This window comes from Elephas maximus, chromosome 3 (assembly GCF_024166365.1).
Source record: "Elephas maximus indicus isolate mEleMax1 chromosome 3, mEleMax1 primary haplotype, whole genome shotgun sequence".
Classification (NCBI taxonomy): Eukaryota; Metazoa; Chordata; class Mammalia; order Proboscidea; family Elephantidae; genus Elephas; species Elephas maximus.
The window spans coordinates 1,996,998-2,019,713 of NC_064821.1; the positions used below are offsets into that span (position 1 = coordinate 1,996,998).

General features: G+C 40.2%; 2 protein-coding genes across 2 annotated transcripts in view; both read right to left on the minus strand.

Moving 5' to 3' along the window:
- The window catches only part of LOC126071873 (zinc finger protein 699-like), a 73,970-nt gene that overhangs the window by 49,926 nt on the left and 1,328 nt on the right, over nt 1–22,716 (minus strand). The window lies entirely within an intron of this gene.
- The window catches only part of LOC126071866 (zinc finger protein 345-like), a 40,995-nt gene continuing 21,616 nt past the window's right edge, over nt 3,338–22,716 (minus strand). Inside the window, 5 exon segments of the mRNA XM_049876238.1 lie at nt 3,338–3,893; nt 3,895–6,016; nt 6,605–6,758; nt 8,587–8,713; nt 20,318–20,377. Coding sequence (XP_049732195.1) covers nt 3,753–3,893; nt 3,895–6,016; nt 6,605–6,758; nt 8,587–8,713; nt 20,318–20,356 — 2,583 coding nt within the window. The 5' untranslated portion in view covers nt 20,357–20,377 and the 3' untranslated portion in view covers nt 3,338–3,752.

Sequence of the window (22,716 nt, forward strand, 5' to 3'; positions counted from 1 at the left end):
TGCAACTACTTTTGAATTGTTGTTGTTAGGTGCCGTTGAGTCGGTTCTGACTCACAGCGACACTATGCAGAACAGAACGAAACACTGCCTGGCTTGAGCTCATTGTTGCAGTCACTGTGTCAATCCACCTCGTTGAGGGTCTTCCTCTTTTCCGCTGACCCTGTACTCTGCCAAGCATGATGTCCTTCTCCAGGGACTCATCCATCCTGACAACATGTCCAAAGTATGTAAGATGCAGTGTCACCGTCCTTGCCTCTAAGGAGCATTCTGGCCACACTTCTTCCAAGACAGATTTGTTCGTTCTTTTGGCAGTCCGTGGTATATTCAATATTCTTCACCAACACCACAATTCAAAGGCGTCGACTCTTCTTCGGTCTTCCTCATTCATTGTCCAGCTTTCACATGCATATGATGTGATTGAAAATACCATGGCTTGGGTCAGGCAAACCTTTGTCTTCAGGGTGACATCTTTGCTCTTCAACGCTTTGAAGAGGTCCTTTGCAGCAGATTTCCCCAATGCAACGCGTCTTTTGATTTCTTGATTGCTGCTTCCATGGCTGTTGATTGTGGATTCAAGTAAAATGAAATCCTTGACAACTTCAATCTTTTCTCCGTTTATCATGATGTTGCTCATGGTCCAGTTGTGAAGATTTTTGTTTTCTTTATGTTGAGGTACAATCCATACTGAAGGCTGTGGTCTTTGATCTTCATCAGTAAGTGCTTCAAGTCCTCTTCACTTTCAGCAAGCAAGGTTGTGTCATCTGCATAACGCAGGTTGTTAATGAGTCCTCCTCCAATCCTGATGCCCCGTTCTTCTTCATATAGTCCAGCTTCTCGTATTATTTGTTCCGCATACAGATTAAATAGGTATGGTGAAAGAATACAACCCTGACGCACACCTTTCCAGACTTTAAACCAATCAGTACCCCCTTGTTCTGTCCAACTGCCTCTTGAATTACCTTCAGTAAAATTTTACATGCGTGTGACATTAATGATAAAAAAAAAGATACTGTACAATAATTTCTGTATTTGGTTGGGTCACCTTTGGAATGGGCAGAAACATGTATCTATTCCAGTTGGCTGTCCAGGTAGCTGTCTTCCAAATTTCTTGGCATAGATGGGTGAGCACCTCTAGTGCTGCATCCATTTGTTGAAACATCTCAATTGGTATTCCATCAACTCCTAGAGCCTTGTTTTCCACCAATGCCTTCAGTGAAGGTGGGACTCCAATTCAATCCATAACTAATTGTTATGGATTGAATTGTGTCCTCCCAAAATGTGTGTCAACTTAGCTAGTCCATGATTCTCAATATTGTGATTGTGCACCATTTTGTCATCTGATGTGATTGTCCTGTGTGTTGGAAATCCTACCTCTATGATGTTAATGAGGTGGGATTAGCAGCACTTATGTTAATGATGCAGGAGTCAATCTACAAGATTAGGTTTTGTTTAAAGCCAATCTCTTTTGAGATATTAAGGAAAGAAATGGGCACAAAGACAGGGGACCTAATACCACCTAGAAACAAGAATCAGGAGACAAGCATGTCCTTTGGACCTGGGGTCCCTGCACTGAGAAGTTCCTTGGCCAGTGAATATTGATGACAAGGATAGAGCTGATAGAGAGAGAAAGCCTTCCTCTGTAGCCGGTACCCTGAATTTGGACTTCTAGCTTCCTACACAGTGAGTGAATAAATTTCTGCTTGTGGAAGCCATCCATGTTTGGTATTTCTACTATATCGGCACCGGATGAGTAGGAGAAGTACCATGAGTTCTTGATCATATGTTACCTCCTGAAATAATTAAACATCAACCAATACTTTTCAATACAGTGTCTCTGTGTATTCCTTCCATCTTCTTTTGATGCTTCCTTTATTGTTCAGTATTCTCCACAAAGAATTCTTAATATTGCAACTCGAGGCTTGAATTTTCTCTTCAGTCCTTTCAGCTTGAGAAATGCTGAGTGTGTTCTTCCCTTTTAGTTTTCTAACTCCAGTGATTTGCACATAGTTGATTTGATTCCTTTGTATTTCATCTGGCGAGGTCTATGTATATAGGCACCATTTATGTTATAGAAAAAGGCATTTGCAATAAATCGTTGGTCTTGCAAAATTCTATCATGTGATTTCCAGCATCATTTCTATTACCAAGGCCATATTTTCCAACTACTGATCTTTCTTCTTTGTTTCCAATTTTCACATTACAATCACCAGTAATTATCAATGCATCTTGATTGTGTGTTTGGTCAACTTTAGAGCCCAGAATTTGGTAAAAATCTTCAATTTACATGTCTTGCAGTAGTGGTTGGCAGGTAAATTTGAATGATAGTCATATTAATTGGTCTTTCGTATAGACATATGGATATTATCCTATCACTGACAATGTTGTACTTCAGGATAAATCTTGAAATGTTCTTTTTGATGATGAATTGATGTCATTCCTCTTCAATTTGTCATTCCTGGCATAGAAGACCACATGACTCTAATATTCAAAAAGGTCAGTACTCCATTTCACTCACTAATGCCTAGGATATTGATCTTTATGTGTTCTATTTCATTTTCTATTATTCCCAAGTTTCCTATATTCATACTTTGTACATTCCACATTCCAATCATCATTGGAAGTTTGCAGCCATTTCTTCTCATTTTGAGATATCCCATCTCAACAAATCAAGGTCCCAAAAGCTTTATCCATCCACATCATTAAGGCAACTCTACTTTGAAGAGGCAGCTCTTCCCCAGTTGTACATTGAGCGTCTTCTGACCTGAGGGGCTCATCTGCCAGCACTATTTCAGAGAGTGTCCTCCTGCTATTCGTAAGTTTGTCAATGGCCAATTTTTTCAGAAGTAAACTGCCAGGTCTTTCTTCTTAGTCTGTCATAGTCTAGAAGCTCCACTGAAAACTGTCCACTACAGGTGACCCTGCTTGTATTTTAAATGCTGGTGGCATAGCTTCCAGCATTACAGCAACATGCAAGCCACCATAGTACCACAAACTGACAGATGAGGTGGATTAGCCTATACTGGCATAAACAATTTAATACATAAAAAAGAGAAAAGGAAAATCTATTCCTTGCAGAATACCAATTAATAAATACAGAAGAAATGATGACAACAGGAAATACCATTCAGAAAACACAATATTAATAATCATAGACAATAATTATCAATGGACAGTAAAATTAGCAGGCCAAAAAAAGTATGATGAAAAACAGAGTATTTGCACAATCTCAACATACGACCCTATGACAAACTCATTATAAAGGGTAAAACTTAATTTTATAATAAAAAAAATGGAAGGAAATGTCATGAATATGGAAACAAAATACTCTTAAACCAAATACAAGATCAGTGTGTTTTATTGTACGCAAAATAACATCAATAAAACATTAAAAAACATAAAAACACATTTGTTGGAGGCTATTCCCTGCAGCATTATTTGTAATAGGCAAAGACTTTAAGGAAGGTAAAATTTAGCTTGGATGGAGAAAGTAACAAACACTGATTCGCATAGCCCTGCAGTTATAATGAAACTGTCATGTCTCGCAAAGGCAAAAGGTAGCTCTAATGACCCCTTTTTTGAGTTAGTATTCCTTTTGTACTCACAGAGAAACTTTGTTCTTCAAACTATTAGAAATCTGCTGTTTGAAATTACGGTAGTAAGGATGAAACACCCCAGTTTTGACATAGTCTGCACTTTGTAGTGAGGTGTGAGGAAAGACTCAAGGTCATAACACCTCTCTCCACTCTGAGTTCTTATATGTATAGTGACAGCTGAGAGCTGCCTAAAGGCTTTCCCAGTTTCCTTACATTCATAAGGTCTCTCTCCACTGTACTTACATACATAGTGAGGGGTGAGGAACAACTAAAGGGTTTCCCACATTGGTTACATTCATAATTCATAAGGCCTCTTTCTACTGTGAGTCCTTATATGTGCAGTGAGGTTTGAGGCCTTACTAAAGGATTTCCCACATTCCTTACATTCATAAGGTCTCTCTCCAGTGTGAATTCTTCTATGTGTAGTGAGGTGTGAAGAACTCCTAAAGGTTTTCCCACATTCCTTACATTCATAAGGTCTCTCTCCAGTGTGAATTCTTCTGTGTATACTGAAGTTTGAGGAACAACTAAAGGCTTTCCCACATTCCTTACATTTATAAGGCCTCTCACCACTGTGTGTCCTTAAATGTGTAATGAGGACTGAGACCTGCCTGAAGGCTTTCCCACATTCCTTACATTCATAAGGTCTCTCTCCACTGTGCGTTCTTATATGCTTAGTGAGGTGTGTAGAACTCCTAAAGGTTTTGGCACATTCCATACATTCGTAAGGTCTTTCTCCACTGTGAGTTCTTATGTGTGTAGTGAGGGCCGAGGAATCAATAAAGGCTTTTCCACACTCCTTACATTCATAAGGCCTCTCTCCACTGTGAGTTCTCCTATGTATAGTAAGGGCTGAGGAAGATGTAAATGATTTCCCACATTGCTTACATTCATAAGGCCTCTCTCCACTGTGTGTCCTTGTATGTGCAGTGAGCGTAGAGACCTGCCTAAAGGCTTTTCCACATTGCTTACATTCATAAGGCCGCTCTCCACTATGAGTTCGTATATGTGCAGTGAGGAATGAAGAACGAGTAAAGGGTTTCCCACATTCCTTACACTGATACCCTTTCTCACCACTGTGATTTCTTATATGTATACTGAGGTGTGAGGCTTGCCTGAAGGTTTTCCCACATTCCTTACATAAATAAGGCCTCTCTCCACTGTGAGTTCTTAAATGATTAGTGAGGTGTGAGAGTTGCTTAAAGGCTTTCCCACATTCCTTACATCCATAGGGCCTCTCTCCAGTGTGAGTTCTTGTATGTTTTATGAGGGCTCTGGAGTTACTAAAAGCTTTCCCACATGTTTTACACTCATAGGGCTTCTTGCCAGTGTGAGTTCTTGTATGTGTAGTGAGGTCTGAGGAACACATAAAGGCTTTCCCACATTCCTTACATTCATAAAGTCTTTCCCCACTGTGCATTCTTACATGCATAGTGAGGTGTGAGGAACTCCTAAAGGCTTTTCCACATTCTTTACATTTATAATGTTTCTCTCCACTGTGAGTTCTTACATGTGTAGAGAGCCCTGAGAAATCAATAAAGGCTTTTCCACACTCCTTACATTCATAGGGCATCGCTCCATTGTGAGTAATCATGTGCGTAGTAAGGGCTGAGGAAAAAGTAAAGGATTTCCCACATTGCTTACATTCATAAGGCCTCTTTCCAGTGTCAGTTCTTATACATGTAGTGAGGGCTAAGGAATTACTAAAGGGTTTCCCAAATTCCTGACATTCATAAGGCCTCTGCACATTGTGAGTTCTGATATGTGTAGTGAGATGTGATGACTTACTAAAGGCTCTCCCATATTGCTCAGATACATAAGGTCTCTCTCCACTATAACTACTTATATGTGGAGTGAGAGACGAGGCTTCAGTACAGGCTTTCCATTTCTTATATTCATAAGGCTTAAACCTGTTATGAAATTTTTTATGTAATAAGAGGGATGAAGGACGAGTATAGGTTTTACAACATTCTTTACAGTCATGCTTATAATCTCTCACCTGTGTCCAAAAGGAGGAGAAACTAAAGAAACGTTTCCCACATGCTTTAATTTCAAAGCATTTCTCACCATTGAGTGTTGTGACGGGATTCTTAAGCGTTGAGATACAAATGAAGTCCTTCCCACATGTCTCACATTTATGGGGCTTCTTTTCATTAAGAGTTCTTATTTGCATGGTTAGGTGAGAGGGACAACCGCAGGCTTCTCCACGTTCCTTATACTGACAGACATGACATCCAGTGAGAGGTCTGGTAGGATGTTTATGTGATGAGTGATCCACAAAGGCTTTTCCACACTCGCAGCACTCAAAGAGATTTACATCTGGAGGGTTTCTTTTTAGCACAGTAAGATTTAAAATATGGCTGAAGGTTTTTCCACACTGACTGGCTTCATTATTTTCACAGAGGTTGTCTACTGAATGACTTCTGTTAAAAACAGGAAACATGCTGTTGGAAATAAATTTGTTCTAACTTCACCATTACCAAACACAGTAAATGTGGATGGTTTTTACCCTGACTTGTCTCATGTTTCATAGATTAAATCATCTAGCAGAATACTATCATTATTGCCACTGTGTTTCTAAAATATATTACATTCTGATAATTATGTCTAAGTGAAACATGCTTCAAATATTCGATAACTAACTCAGATTTATGAACATGTTGTATCATGAAAATTCTCTGAACCCATAATTTTACAGTTAGCATCACGTATTGTTCTTAGGTGGCCTAGAGTCAGTTGTGACTCATAGCAACTACGTGTACAATAAAATGAAACGTTGCCTAGTCTTGAGTCATCCTCACAATTGTTGCTATTTGTGAGCCCGTTTTTGCAGTCAATGTATCAATCTATCTCAAAGAGATCCTTGAAAGTCATCTTCTTTTGTGCTGACTTACTACTTTATGAAGCATAGATACATCTATACATACACATATACACACAAAAATATCACGTTACAAAACCTTAACACCTTCTCCTGAGGCACTGTTTTCTCTTGTAGGAATGACACTCACCTCAAATATCTCCTCTGGTGTTTATGCTGATCTTTAGCGGCATGTAATTCAGAGGTTTCTCCTAACATGGAGGACCAGGTGTTATTCTTCATGAATTGCACCATTATATGTTCACTGGATAATAATTTTTCTCCATCATTAAGGTTTTGAGAGACTGACCCAATAATTCAAGTTGAGGTTCATAATATGAAACAAAAAGGAAAGGCATTATTAGGGGAAAAAAAAGGATACCGTGAACAAAGGCAGACTTAGCTCCATTTTGCCGTTTCAGCACTTCGACACTGGTGAAAACGTAATTTACGTTTTAATAATAAGCCCTGAGAATGATGGTGACACACACAGGTGTAATTAGGAGAGCTAAGTAGAAAAATACTGAACACAATACACATATAACATCAAAAGAGGAAAGGGTCTCCAAAACCACAGGTGTGAGAGAATTGCTAAAGTCAGAAAACTAAGCTCAGATATATGTGAAGTTGTGTCATCAACCCAAAAGAGACTTTTTCTAGGTGACTGATTCAAATGTAATTCCCTATCTTACTGTGCTGGCTCCTCCAGGACAATAAATGGGCACTCCAACATGGTGCACATGAAGAAATCCATGTCATTAGGGAAGGCAATGTAGTGATGAACATTTCCCTGACACCAAGCCAATACACTGCTCTGCAGGGTCTCTGCAGATGGACAGGTGTGGGTTTATTTGCAGCAAAAAAATCATGGCAAACAAGTAATGAACACAGTAAAACTCTCTAAAAGGTCTAAACAAAAATCTCTCATGTCCCAAAGTGACCCCTAAAACCAGTGCTTATGCTTTCAACACGTACAGAGCCTCACGGCTTTTAAATACAAAAGAAATGAAAATGAACCTTCTTATTTTTTTATGGTCCTTTAAGTGAAAGTTTACAAATCAAGTCAGTCTCTCATATAAAAATTTATATACACCTTGCAATGTACTCCTAGTTGTTCTCACCCTAGTAAGACAGCACACTCCTTTTCTCCACCCTGTAGTCCCCATGTCCATTCAGCCAGCTTCTGTCCCCCTCTGTCTTCTCATCTCCCCTCCAGACAGGAGCTGCACACATGGTCTCATGTGTCTATTGGGCCATGAAGCTCACTCCTCAGCAGTATCATTTCCTATCCCATACTTCAGTTCAACCCCTGTCTGAAGAATTGGTTCTGGGAATGGTTCCAGTCTTGGGCTAAAAGAAGGTCTGGGTACCGTGACCTCCAGGGTCCTTTTAGTCTCAGTTAGACCATTAAGTCTGGTCTTTTTACAGGAATTTGAGGTCTGCATCCCACTGCTCTCCTGCTCCATCAGGCATTCTCTGTTGTGTTCCCTGTCAGGGCAGTCATTGGTTGCAGCCGGGCACCATCTAGTTCTTCTGGTCTCAGGCTGATGTCGTCTCTGATTTATGGGGCCTTTTCCATTTCTTGGACCCATAATTACCTTGTGTATTTGGTGTTCATTTTCCTTTGCTCCAGGTGGATTGAGACAATTGATGCATCTTAAATGGCTGCTTGCTAACATTTAAGACTCCAGATGCCACTCACCAAAGTGGGATGCAGAATGTTTTCTTAATAGATTTTACTATGCCAATTCACCTATACGTCCCCTGAAACCATGGTCTCCAGACCCTGGACACTACTACACTCGCCTTCGAAGTGTTCAAGTTTATTCAGGAATCTTCCTTGGTTTTTGTTTAGTCCAGTTGTGCTGACCTCTCCCATATTTTGTGTTGTCTTTCCCTTCACCTACAAAAGTTCTTGTCTACTATCTAATTAGTGTGAAAACTAATTTTAATACATAGAAGTTTATGTTCATGAGGTAGCCAGGATTTACGAACTTCACAGATGAATGGACCATGCCTGTTTTATTTAACAATTTATTTCCATTCCTCAGCTCAAACACCGGAGCAAAATTGATGTGTAAAATATTTGTTAACTAAAGGATAATTAAAAAAAATAAACGATGCCATTCTTACCTATTGAGGCAAGGTTTCTAAAGGTTTCCATCATCACATCTCTGTAGAGTTTCCTCTGAGCAGGATCTAGCAAAGCCCACTCTTCATGGCTAAAGACCACAGCTACATCCTCAATGACCACTGAGACCTAAAACATTCAACACATTTGGGATCCATATGGTACCGTTTACTCCAACATGTGCAAGAAAGTAGGGTAAGGCTGAGCCTTCATGGGAAGTAAGAATTTACAGAAATTTAACACAAGGTGCTATGTTTTACAAGGTCTACTCTAGGGTATGACCATCAGCCGCACCCCTTCCCTAACTACATTCACATCCTCACTAATGGCATACTGTCCTCAGACTTCCAAGACACTGAAATAATCTCTCCACCGTTTGACTGCAATCAATTACAGTCCTATTCCACTCTCTTTACAATCTAGAACAGTTAGAAAACATGGCACAAATTAAAGAAATGCTTTAACTCAGATCATCAATTCCCTGTGAATAAACAATTACATCTTCCTGCATAAGACCCACAAGAACACTCAACAAAACATTAAGTGTGCAGCGAAAGCAGGATGAGATACTAACAACTGGGAAACACTGAAGAATGCCAGTTTTTCTTTTTATCCCTCACATCCATGGGAACACGAGAGGCCTGCACAACAAACTGCCAACCCAAGACCCTGAGCTGCTCATATCATCTTGAACAACTATAGGACTTCAGGAGGAGACAGGTCCACCTGCTGAAAAAACCAGGTGGACCTAATTCTCTTTTTGGAGAATTAGGAATTTTTACACAACATTCACCTATTTTTCAAAAACTAAGTCGTCCTATAATCTTCTCTGTCCCTTTCATGTTGCTGTGGTTGTTAGGTGCCCTTGAGCAAGTTCAGATTCATAGCGACCCTAGGTACAATGGAATGAAACACTGCCTGGTCCTGCATCAATTGCACAACTGTTGTTTTGCTTGAGTCCATTGTTGCAGCCACTGTGTCAATCTACCTTCTTGAGGGTCTCCCTCTTTTTCACTGAACCTCTCTGCTTTTCTGACATCATGTCCTGCTTCAGGGACTGGTCCCTCCTCATAACATGTCCCAACTACGTGAGACAAACTCTCACCATCCTTGCTTCTAATGAATATTCTGGCTGTACTTCCTCCAAGACAGATTTGTTTGGACTTCTGGCAGTCCATGGTATATTCAATATTCTTCATCAACACCATAATTCAAAAGCGTCAATTCTTTGGTCTTCCTTTAACTGTCCAGCATTCACATGAATATGAGGTGACTGAAGGCACCATGGCTTAGACCAGGCACAACTTATTCCTTAAAGTAAAATCTTTGCTTTTTAACCCTTTAGAAAGTTCTCTTGCAGATAATTTCCACAATGCAATTTTTACTTGCATTGATTTTCTGACTGCTAGTTTCAAAATGCATTGATAATTATTGGTGACTGGAATGCAAAAGTTGGAAACAAAGAAGAAGGATCAGTAGCTGGAAAATATGGCCATGGTGACAGAAACAACACCGGAGATCGAATGAGAGAATTTTGCAAAATCAGTGACTTCTTCGTTGCAAATGCCTTCTTTCACCAATATAAACAGCGGCTAAACACATGGACCTCGCCAGATGGAACACACAAATCAAACTGACTACATCTGTGGAAAGAGATGATGGAAACGCTCAATATCATCAGTCAGAACAAGGCCAGGTGCGAAACACAAAACAGACCATCAATTGGTCATATGCAAGTTCAAGGTGAAACTGAAGAAAATCAGAGCAAGTCCACGAGAGCCAAAATATGACCTTGAGTATATCCCACTTGAATTTAGAGACCATCTGAAGGATAGATTTGATGCATTGAACACTAGTGACCGAAGACCAGAAGAGTTGTGGAATGACATCAAGGACATCATCCATGAAGAAAGCAAGAGGCCACTGAAAAGACAGGAAAGAAAGAAAAGACCAAGAAGGATGTCAGAGGAAACTCTGAAACTTGCTCTGGAACGTCGAGCAGCTAAAGCAAAAGAAAGAATTGATGAAGTAAAAGAACTAAAGAGAAGATTTCAAAGGACATCTCAAGATGACAAAATAAAGTATTATAATGACATGTGCAAAGAGCTGGAGATGGAAAACCAAAAGGGAAGAACACGCTCGGCGTTTCTCAATCTGAAAGAACGGAAGAAAAAATTCAAGCCTCGAGTAGCAATAGTGAAGGATTCTATGGGGAAAATACTAAAAGATGCAGGAAGCATCAAAAGAAGATGGAAGGAATACAGAGAGTCATTATACCAAAAAGAATTAGTTGATGTTTAACCATTTAAAGAGGTGTCATATGATCAGGAACCGATGGTACTGAAGGAAGAAGTCCAAGCTGCTCTGAAGGCATTGGCGAAAAACAAGGCTCCAGGAATTGATGGAATATCAATTGAGATGTTTCAACAAACAGGTGCAGCGCTGGAGGTGCTTACTCGTCTATGCCAAGAAATATGGAAGACAGCTTCCTGGTCAACTGACTGGAAGAGATCCATATTTATTCCTATTTCCAATAAAGGTGATCCAACTGAATGTGGAAATTACAGTACAATATCATTAATATCACACACAAGCAATATTTTGCTGAAGATAATTCAAAAACGGCTGCAGCAGTATATCGACAGGGTACTGCCAGAAATTCAGGCTAGTTTCAGAAAAGGACACGGAACCAGGGATATCATTGCTGATGTCAGATGGATCCTGGCTGAAAGCAGAGAATACCAGAAGGATGTTTACCTGTGTTTTATTGACCATGCAAAGGCATCTGACTGTGTGGATCATAACAAATTATGGATACCATTGCGAAGAATGGGAATTCCAAAACACTTAATTGTGCTCATGAGGAAACTTTACATAGATCGAGAGGCAGTTGTTTGGACACAACAAGGGGATATTGAAAGGTGTGCGTCAGGGTTGTGTTTTCACCATACCTATTCAGTCCGTATGCTGAGCAAATAATACGAGAAGCTGGACTACATGAAGAAGAACAGGGCATCAAGATTGGAGGAAGACTCATTAACAAACCTGTGTTATGCAGATGACACAACCTTGCTTGCTGAAAGTGAAGAAGGACTTGAAGCACTTACTAATGAAGATCAAAGACCGCAGCCTTCAGTATGGATTGCATCTCGACATAAAGAAAACAAAAATCCTCACAACTGGACCATGAGCAACATCATGACAAACGGAGAAAAGACTGAAGTTGTCAAGGATTTCATTTTACTTGGATCCACAAACAACACCCATGGAAGCAGCAGTCAAGAAATCAAAAGACACATTACATTGGGTAAATCTCCTGCAAAGGACCTCTTTAAAGTGTTGAAGAGCAAAGATGTTACCCTGAAGACTAAGGTGCGCCTGACTCAAGCCATGGTATTTTCAATTGCATCATATGCATGTGAAAGCTGGACAGTGAATATGGAAGACTGAAGAATTGACGCCTTTGAATTGTGGTGTTGGCGAAGAATATTGCATATACTCTGGACCACCAAAAGAACAAGCCAATCTGTCTTAGAATGAGTACAACCACAATGCTCCTTAGAAGCAAGGATGGCAAGACTGTGTCTTACAAACTTGTGAGGTGTTGTCAGGAGGGATCATTCCGTGGAGAAGGACATCATGCTTGGCAAAGTACCGGGTCAGTGGAAAAGAGAAAGACCCTCAACAAGGTGGAGTGACACAGTGGCTGTAACAATGAGCTTAAGCATAACAACAATTGTAAGGCTGGCTCAGGACCGGGCAGTGTTTCGTTCTTTCGTGCATAGGGAGTCAGAACCAACTCTACGGTACCTAACAACAACAACATTTTCATGGGTGATTGCTGATCCAAGTAAAGTGAAATTCTCGACAACTTTAATCTTCTCTCCATTTATGATGATGTTGCTTATTGGTCCAGTTGTGAGGGTTTTTGTTTTATGTTGAGGTGTAATCCATACTGAAGGCTGTACTCTCTGATCTTCATCAAGTGCTTTAAGTCCTCTTCACTTTCAGCAAGCAAGGTTGTGTCATCTGCATAACACAAGTTCTTAAGGAGTCTTCCTCCAATCCTTATGCCACGCTTCTTCTTCATGTGCTTCACTTGTTTCTTGAAACATCTCTTTTGGTATTCCTGCATCATTTAATATTTTCCCCTAGAATTCTTCAGGGTTGCAACTCGAGGACTGAATTTTTTCTCTACTTCTTTCAGCTTGAGAAATGCAGAGCCTGTTCTTCCGTTTTTGTTTTCTATCTCTAGGTCTTTGCACATGTCATCAGAATAGTTCGTCTTCTCAAGCTGCCCTTTGAAATCTTCTCTTCAGCTTTTATTTCATCATTTTTTCCTTTTACTTTAGCTACTCGACATTTAAGAGCAAGTTTCAGTGTCTGTTCTGACATCCATTTAGCTCTTTCCTTTCTCCTGTCTTTTTAATGACCTCTTGCTTTCTTCATGTATGATGTCCTTGATGTCATTCCACAACTCATCTGGTCTTTGGTCATTAGTCTTCAACGTGTCAAACCTATTCTTGAGATGGTCTCTAAATTGAGGTGGGATATACTCAAGTTTGTACTTTGGTTCTAATTTTCTTCACTTTCAACTTGAACTTGCATATGAGAAATTGATAGGCTGATCGGCGGTCAGCCCTGGCCTTGTTCTTACTGATGATATTGAGCTTTTCCATCACGTCTTTCCACAGATGTAGTCAATTTGATTCCTGTGTATTCCATCTAGCAAGGCCGATGTGTACAGTTGCTGTTTATGTTGGTGAAAGAAGGTATTTGGAACAAAGAAGTTGTTCATCTTCCAAAATTCTATTATATGATCTCTAGCATTGTTTCTATCACCACAGCCATATTTTCCATCTACCAATTCTTCTTTGTTTCCAAACTTGGCATTCCAGTCACTAGTAATTATCAGTGCATCCTGATTACACGTCTAATCCATTTCACGCTACAGAAGTTGGTAAAAATCTTCAATTTCTTCATCTTTGGCCTTACTGTTTGGTACATAAATTTGCATAATAATCGTATTAACTGTTCTTCCTTGTAGGCGTACAGATATTATCCCATCACTGACAATGTTGTACTTTAGGATAAATCTTGTAATGTTCTTTTTGATGATGAATGCAATGCCATTACTCCTCAAGTTGTTGTTACCAGCATAGTAGACCTTGTGACTGCCCAATTCAAAATGAACAATATGAGTGCATTTCAGCTCAACAATTCCTAGGATATTGATCTTTATGCGTTCCATTTTATTTTTGAGGATTTCTAGTTTTCTTAGATTCATACTTTGTATATTCCAGGTTCTGATTATTAATGGATGTTTGCAGCTGTTTCTTCTCATTTTGAGTCGTACTATATCAGCAAATGAAGGTGTCGGAAGCTTGACTCCATCTGCATCATTAAGGTCGACTCTACTTTGAGGAGGCAGCTCTTTTGCAGTTGTCTTCTGAGTGCCTTCCAACCTGAGGGGCTCATCTTCTGGCGCTGTACCAGGCAGTGTTCTGCTGCTATTCACAAGGTTTGCGCTGGCTAATACTTTTCAGAAGTAGACCACCTGGTCCTTGTTCCTAGTCTGTCTCAGTCTGGTAGCTCAGCTGAAACCTGTCTGCCATGGGTGACCCTGCTGGTATATGAATACCAGTGGCATAGCTTCCAGCATCACAGCAACACACAAGCCCCATGGTACGACAAATACTGACAGACTTGTGGGAGGAATGTTCCTTAGCGGCAACAAATGCAAGACTTCCTCTTGCGTATTTTGGACAAGTTATCAGGAAGGACCAGTCCCTGGAGAAGGACATGATGGTAATTATGTATGATTGTAATTACATACATCAAAGGCACCTAACAGCAACGTATATGTAGAAGTGATGGATACAATGGAAAAATTAAAATTAGAGCAGGATCCAGAGAACTGGCAGTGCTGATAATGCAAGTAGCAGTACTAGTTAGGCTATTAAGAGTGGACTTCACTGAAAAGGAACACCTGCGCTAAGACTTGACGGATGTAAAGGAATTGCCCAGGGGATATCTGAGAAGGGACTGTGCCAGGAAGAGGAAAAAGACAGAGCACAATCCAGAATTGGGAAGATGTGGTGTATGTTTTAGGAAGAGCCAAAGGCCAGAGTGACTTGAGCATAATAAGATGCAGGAAAGTAACAGTAGAGGAATCTGGAGAGGTGACTGGGGTCAGTGGTCATATGATGCTTTGGGCAACTTGCTGGCAACTGAAGACAATCTAGCTTTGTGAAATGCAATTTTATGCTTCTGAGCAGAGGAGGAAACTGATATGACACTGCTTCAAAAACCAGTGTGCAGGGGACAAATGTAACATGCAGGAAGACAAATTAGAAGGTTACAGGCATAATCAAACATGAAATGACGATGGTTGAGACTGGGCCAGTGGCTGGATGGTGGTGAGTGCGAGGGATGGTCCTAGACTTTTAAGGTAGATGCCATAGAATTTCTCGACGCACTGAAGGGTGAAGTGTGAAAGGAACAGAGGACAAGGATGAATTCAAGATATTTTCTGTTGAAAATTGGAAGGATGGTTTTAGGGATTGGACTCTATCCTCCCAAAAAAACATGTGCTGTAAAGCCTATCCCATACCTGTGGTTATAATCCCTTTTGGGAAGGGGTTTTCCTTATGTTAATGAGGCAGTATGAGTGTAGTATGTGTCTTCACTCAATCTATTTGAGATATAAAAGATTAAGCAACTGGCAAGAAAGCAGAGAAAAGGGAAGATAGATTCCATGGCATAGGAAGATCACCAAGAAGTCAAATAGAAAGCTCAAAAGACACAAGGACCTTCCCCTATAACCAACAGAGAAAGGCTTCCCCTAATGTTGGTGCTCTGAATTCGACTTCTAGCCTCCTGAACTCTGAGAAAGTAAATTTCTGTTTGTTAAAGTCATCCACTTCTGATATTTCTGTTATAGTAGCACTAGATAACTAAGGCAGATGGTGTGCTAACAACTTAGATGGAGAAACCTACGAGGGGACAACATTTTATGGAAGGGATGGAGAGGTTACTTAGAGTGTGTTGAGTCCAAAATGAGAATAAGATGTCAAAAAGAAGAAGACATATAAAAACTGTATATTCGTACAAGAAAACACAGTAAAAAACCCAGTGCCATCGAGTCAATTCTGACTCATAGCGACCCTATAGGACAGAGTAGAACTGCCCCATAGAGTTTCCAAGGAGCACGTGGAAGATTCGAACTGCCAACCCTTTGGTTACCGGCCATAGCACTTAACCACTATGCCACCAGGGTTTCCTACAAGAAAACAGTACTGAGCAATTAAAAGTGAACTATGTTCACTTAAAGCACAATAAAAATTATTAAAAAAAAAAAAAAAGTAAACTATTGGCCAATGGAAGTTTTCCTAATGTAAATTTAAACTAAAGGAATTGACACAAAAGATGCATAAAGTATTATTTCATTTGTTTACAACATAAAAACAATCAAAAGAAAATATATTAATTTAAGGATGCAAATACTGGAAGAAGTACAGTCAGAATGCTCCTTAGAACTGAGGATGGTGAGACTTCCTCTCATGTACTCTGGAAATTTTATCAGGAGGGACCAGTCCCTGGAGAACAACACCAGGCTAGGTAAACTAGAGTATAAGCAAAAAAAAAAAAAAAAATACGAAGACCTTCAATGAAATGGTTTGACACAGGAACTACAAGAATGGGGTCACACGTAGCAAAGATTGTTAGGGTGTTGCGGGACTGGGTAGTATTCTGTTCTTTTGTACATACAGTCGCTATTGGTAGGACTCATCTCACGCGGGTTTTGGTTTATATTGGAACAAGTATAGCCAGAATGTTCCTTAGAAATGAGAATAGCAAGACTTCCTCTGACGTACTTTGGACATTTTATCAGGTGGGACCAGTCCCAACGTCATGCTTGGTATACGGTCAGTGAAAAAGAGGAAGATCCTCAGTGAAATGGATCAGCACAGTGGCTGCATCGTTGGGCTCAAACATAGCAGAGATAGTGAGGAGGGCGCAGGACCAGGGAATGTTTTGTCTTATTGTAAATAGGGTCGCTATGAGTCAGAACCAACTCGATGGCACCTAATGATGACAACATCATCAGATAGTAAGTAAAAGTATAAAGGAAAGCAAAGAAATGATCACTGTACATATTGAGATACTGATTTCATCAAGATGGAAGCATGAAGATTGTGACTGAAACATTAGAAATTGAACAATTAATAATTGTGGTGTACTGCTTAAAAGCTCAGACTTCTAACCAAATGGTCGGCAGTTCAAATTCACCAGCCTTTCCTTGGAAACCCTATGGGGTGGTTCTACTCCGTCCTATAAGGTCACTATGATTCGGAATTGACTTGACAGCAATGGGTTTTTTTATTCAACATTATCCTACACCTTGTAGTTGTTGTTGCTGTTAGGTCCCATCGAGTCAGTTCTGACTCATACCGACCCTAGGTTCCATAGAACGAAACACTGCCTAGTCCTGCACCATCCTTACAATCATTGTTATGCTCGAGCTCACTGTTGCAGCCACTGTGTCAATCCATCTTGTTGAGAGTCTTCCTCTTTTCCGTTGACCCAGTACTTTACCAAGCATGATGCCCTTCTCCAGGGACTGATCCTTCCTGACTACATGTCCAAATTATATAAGACACGGTCTCGACATCCTTGCTTCTAAGGAGCATTCTGGTTGTGCTTCTTTCAAGGCAGATTGTTCCTTTTTTTGGCAGTCCATGGTATATTCAGTATTCTTCACGAACACAATTCAAAGGCATCAATTCTTCTTCAGTCTTCCTCATTCACTGTCCAGCTTTCACATGGATATGATGTGACTGAAAATACCATGGCTTGGGTCAGGCACACCGCAGTCTTCAAGGTGACACCTTTGCTTTTCAACACTTTAAAGAGGTCCTTTGCAGGAGATCTGCACAGTACAAAGTGTCTTTTGATTTTCTGACTGCTGCTTCCATGGGTGTTGATTGTGGATCCAAGTAAAATGAAATCCTTGACAATTTCAATCCTTTCTCCGTTTATCATGATGTGGCTTACTGGTCCAATTATGAGGATATTTGTTTTCTTTATATTGAGGTGTAATCCATACTGAAGGCTATGGTCTTTGACCTTCTTCATCAGTAAGTGCTTCAAGTCATCTTCACTTTCAGCAAGCAAGGTTGTGTAATCTGCATAATGCAGGTTGTTAATGAGTCTTCCTCCAATCCTGATGCCCCATCCTTCTTCATATAGTCCAGCTTCTTGGATTATTTGCTCAGCATACAGATTGAATAGGTATGGTGAAAGGATACAACCCTGATGCACACCCTCCCTGACTTTATACCACTCAGTATCCTCTTGTTCTGTCCAAACAACTGCCTCTTGATCTACGTACAGGTTCCTCATGAGCACAATTAAGTGTTCTGGAATTCCCACTCTTCTCAACGTTTTCCATAATTTGTTATGACCCACACAGTCGAATGCCTTTGCATAGTCAATAAAACACAGGTAAACATCCTTCTGGTATTCTCTGCTTTCATCCAGATCCATCTGACATCAGCAATGATATACCTGGTTCCACATTTTCTTCTGAATCTGTACAGAATTTCTGGCAGTTCCCTGTCAATACACTGCTGCAGCCGCTCTTGAATGATCTTTGGCAAAATTTTGCTTATGTCTGATATTAGTGATATTATTCGAAAATTTCCGCATTCGTTTGAATTACCCTTCTTGGTAACAGGCATAAATATGGACCTCTTCTAGTTGGTTGGGCAGGTAGCTGCCTTCCAAATTTGTTGGCGTAGACGAGTGAGCACTTCCAGTGCTGCATCCATTTATTGAAACATCTCAATTGATATTCCGTCAATTCCTGGAACCTTGTTTTTTACCAATGCCTTCAGTGCAGCTTAGACTTCTTTCTTCAGTACCATCGGTTCATGCTCATACAGTAACTCCTGAAATGGCTGAACATCAACTAACCCTTTTTGGTATAATGACTCTGTGTATTCCTTCAATCTTCTGTCAGTTTGTCGTACCGTGGGAGCGTGCGTGTTGCTGTGATGCTGCAAGCTATTCTACTGGTATTCAGATAACAGCAGAGTCACCCATGGAGGACAGATTTTAGCTGAGATTCCAGAGTAAGACAGACTAGGAAGAAGGACCTGGCAGTCTACTTCTGAAAAGAGTTAGCCAGTGAAAACCTTATGAATAGCAGCAGAACACTGTCTGATACAGTGCCGGAAAATGAGTCCCGCAGGTTGGAAGGCACAAAAGAGACGACTGAAAAGAGCTGTCTCCTCAAAGGAGAGTTGATCTTAATGACATAGATGGAGTAAAGCTTTTGGGACCTTCATATGCCGATGTGGCACGACTCAAAATGAGAAAAGCTGCACACATCCATTAATAATTGGAATGCGGAATGCATGAAGTATGAATCTAGGAAAATTGGAAATTGTCAAAAATGAAATGGAACACATAAACATCGATATCCTAGGCATTAATGACCTGAAATGGACTGGTATTGGCCATTTTGAATTAGACAATCATATAGTCTACTATGCCGAGAATGACAACTTGAAGAGGAATGGTGTCGCATTCATCGTCAAAAAGAACATTTCAAGATCTATCCTAAAGTACAACGCTGTCAGTGATAGGATAATATCCACATGCCTACAAGGAAGACCAGTTAATATGACTATTATCAAATTTATGCACCAACCACTAGGGCCAAAGATGAAGAGATAGAAGATTTTTATCAGCTGCTGCAGTCTGAAATTGACCGAATATGCCATCAAGATGCATTGAGAATTACTGGTGATTGGAATGTGAAAGTGGGAAACAAAGAAGTATTAGTAGTTGGAAAATATGGCCTCAGTAATAGAAACACTGGAGATCGAATGACAGAATTTTGCAAGACCAACAACTTCTCCACTGCAAATACCTTTTTTCACCACCATGAACAGCGACTATACACATGGACCTCGCCAGATGGAACTCAAAAAAATCAAATTGACTACATATGTGGAAAGAGAAGATGGAAAAGCTCAATATCATCAGTCAGAACAAGGCAAGGGACCGACTGCTGAACAGATCATCAATTTCTCGTATGCAAGTTCCAGTTGAAACTGAAGAAAATCCAAGCGTGTCCAGGAGAGCCAAAACACGACCTTGAGTATATCCCACCTGAATTTAGAGACCATCTCAAGAACAGATTTGATTGCGTTGAACACTAGTGACCGAAGACCAGGCAAGTTGTGGAACGACATCAAGGACATCATACATGAAGAAAGCAAGAGGTTACTGAAAAGACAGGAAAGAAAGAACAGACCAAGATCGATGTCAGAGGAGACTCTGAAACTTGTTCTTGAACGTCCAGCAGCTAAAGCAAAAGGAAGAAATGATGAAGTAAGAGAAATGAACAGAAGATTTCAAAGGGTGGGTCAAGAAGACAAAGTGAAGTATTATGGCATGTGCAAAGAGCTGAAGATAGAAAATTAAAAGGGAAGAACGCACTCAGAGTTTCTCAAGCTGAAAGAACTGAAGAAAAAATTCAAGCCTCGAGTTGCAATAGTGAGGAGTTCTATGGGGAAATTATTACGCGACACAAGAAGCATCAAAAGATGGACGTTGTAGCTAGAACATGCTAAAAAAGAACAAGAAAGAAATAAAAATGTCCAACAGATGGGAGGGGATCCATTCCATTTTACTTTATAGATTAAATAATTGTATACTTACCGAACCAAACCCATTGCTGTCGAGTCGATTCCGACTCATAGCGACTGTATATGTAGAACCCTGAAAGACGGTGCAGATTATTACAGGAGGGAGAGATTTTAGCAAGTATGCAGATTATGAAATATATGCCAAAAAAGTGTTTACTTCAAATATTTCATTTATATACACTAGTACTATGTAGTTGAAAAATTAACTTTCAAAAGATAATGTATTTTAGTAAAAATAAAAGGTATCTAAAAGGACTGTAATTAAGTAAATTAAAGATCCTAATGCAAAAATTATAAATTATTATTAAGTGACATCCAAATGGTCTGAAGGAAAAGAAAACGTGGAGCAAGCACTTAGAAAACTGTTCTCCCTGTAGAGACCGTTATTTTCTACACGAATTTATAAAATTCCAGGTAAATGAATTATTTTTTAGAGCTTTACACACACAAAAATACATTAATAATGTATTTAGAAGTGTAAATATCTACAGACAGACAACTAATTCTAAGGAAAAAGGCATAGGGGCTTGTCCAAACGTCACATATATAACTACACTTTTACGTATTTACCTTGGAAATAAAACTGTAATGTATTAGACAGTGTAGTATCAGCATACCAAAAAAAGAAACCAATTGCTGTCGAGTTGATTTCGACTCAAAGTGGCTCTAGAGGACAGAGTAGAACTGTCCAAAGGTTTCCAAGGAGCACCTGGTGGATTCAAATTGCTGACCTTTTGGTTACCAGCCAAGCTGTCAAACGCTGTGACACCATGACTCAACTATCAGAACAGAAATACACAAATAGACCAACGGAAAAAAATAAACAGCCCTGAAAAAGGTGCACCAACCTATACAAAAAAGTTGATTCATGACACAGCAAGCAATGCAGGGCAGTCACAGAAAGCACACGTTTCAATATGTGAGGGGCTGTTGTAGTTGTTAGGTGCCGTTTAGTCCATTCTGACTCAACAGTCCTGTGTGAAACAGAACAAAACACTAAGCATGATGCCCTTCTGGTAAAGTAGAGTCAGCGAAAAAGACGAAGACCCTCAGTGAGATAGATTGGCTTCAACAATGGCTCAAGCATAATGACTGTGTGGATGACAGAGGAAGAGGCGATGTTTTCTTCTGATGTACCTAGGGTCACCATGAGTCAGAACTGACTCCAGGGCACTTAACAACAACTTTACCAAGCATGATGTCGTCCAGGGACTGATGCCTCTTGATAACACGTCCAAAGTATATGGGACATAGTCTCGCCATTTACAAGCAAGACAGATTTGTTCGTTTTCTGACAGTGCGTGGTATATTCAATATTCTTGACCTACAACACAATTAAAAGGCATCGATTCTTCTTCAGTCCTTCTTATTCTTCGTCACACTTTCGCATGCATATGAGGTGACTGAAAACACCATCCCTTGGGTCACGTGCACCATAGTCTTTAAGGTGAAATCTTTGTTTTTCAACCCTTAAAAAGGTCTTTTGTAGGAGATTGGTCCAATGCAATGTGGCTTTTGGTTTCTTCACTGCTGCTTCCGTGAGTCTTGATTGTGGATCCAAGTAAAACAAAACCCTTGAAAACTTTAGGCTTTTCTCCATTGATCATGATGTTGGTTATTGGCCCAGTTGTGAGGGTTTTTGTTTTACGTTGAGGTATAATACATACTGAATGCAGTGGTCTTTGGTCTTTATCAGTAAGTGGTTCAAGTCCTCTTCACTTTCAGCAAAGTTGTGTCATCTGCATAACACAGGTGTCTTAGTTATCTAGTGCTGCCATAACAGAAATACCACAAGGGGATGGCTTTAACGAAGAGAAATTTATTTCCTCACAATAAAGTAGGCTAAAAGTCCAAATTCAGGGTGTCAGCTCCAGAGGAAGGCCTTCTCTCTCTGTCAGCTCTGGAGGAAGACTCCTTGCCCTCAAACTTCCCCTGGCTGAGGAGCTTCTCAGATGCAGGGGCCCGGGTCCAAAGGTCACACTCTGCTCCTGGTGCTGCTTTCTTGGTGGTATGAGGTCCCCAACTCTCTGCTTGGTTCCCTTTCATCTCTTGAGAGATAAAAGGTGGTGTAGGCCACACCCCGGGGAAATTCCCTTTACCTTGGGTCAGGGCGATGACTTGAGTAAGGGTGGTATTACAATTCTACCCTAATTCTCTCAACATAAAACTACAATCACAAAATGGAGGACAAGTACACAATACTAGGAATCACAGCTTAATCAAGCTGACACATATTTTTGGGGAGACACAATTGAATCCATGATAACAGGTTATTAATGAGTCCGATCTTGCTGTCCAGTTCTTCACGCAGTCCAGCTTCTTGGATTATATACTCAGTATATAGACTGAGGAAACCCTGGTGGCATAGTGGTTAAGTGCTACGGCTGCAAACCAAAGCGTCGGCAGTTTGAA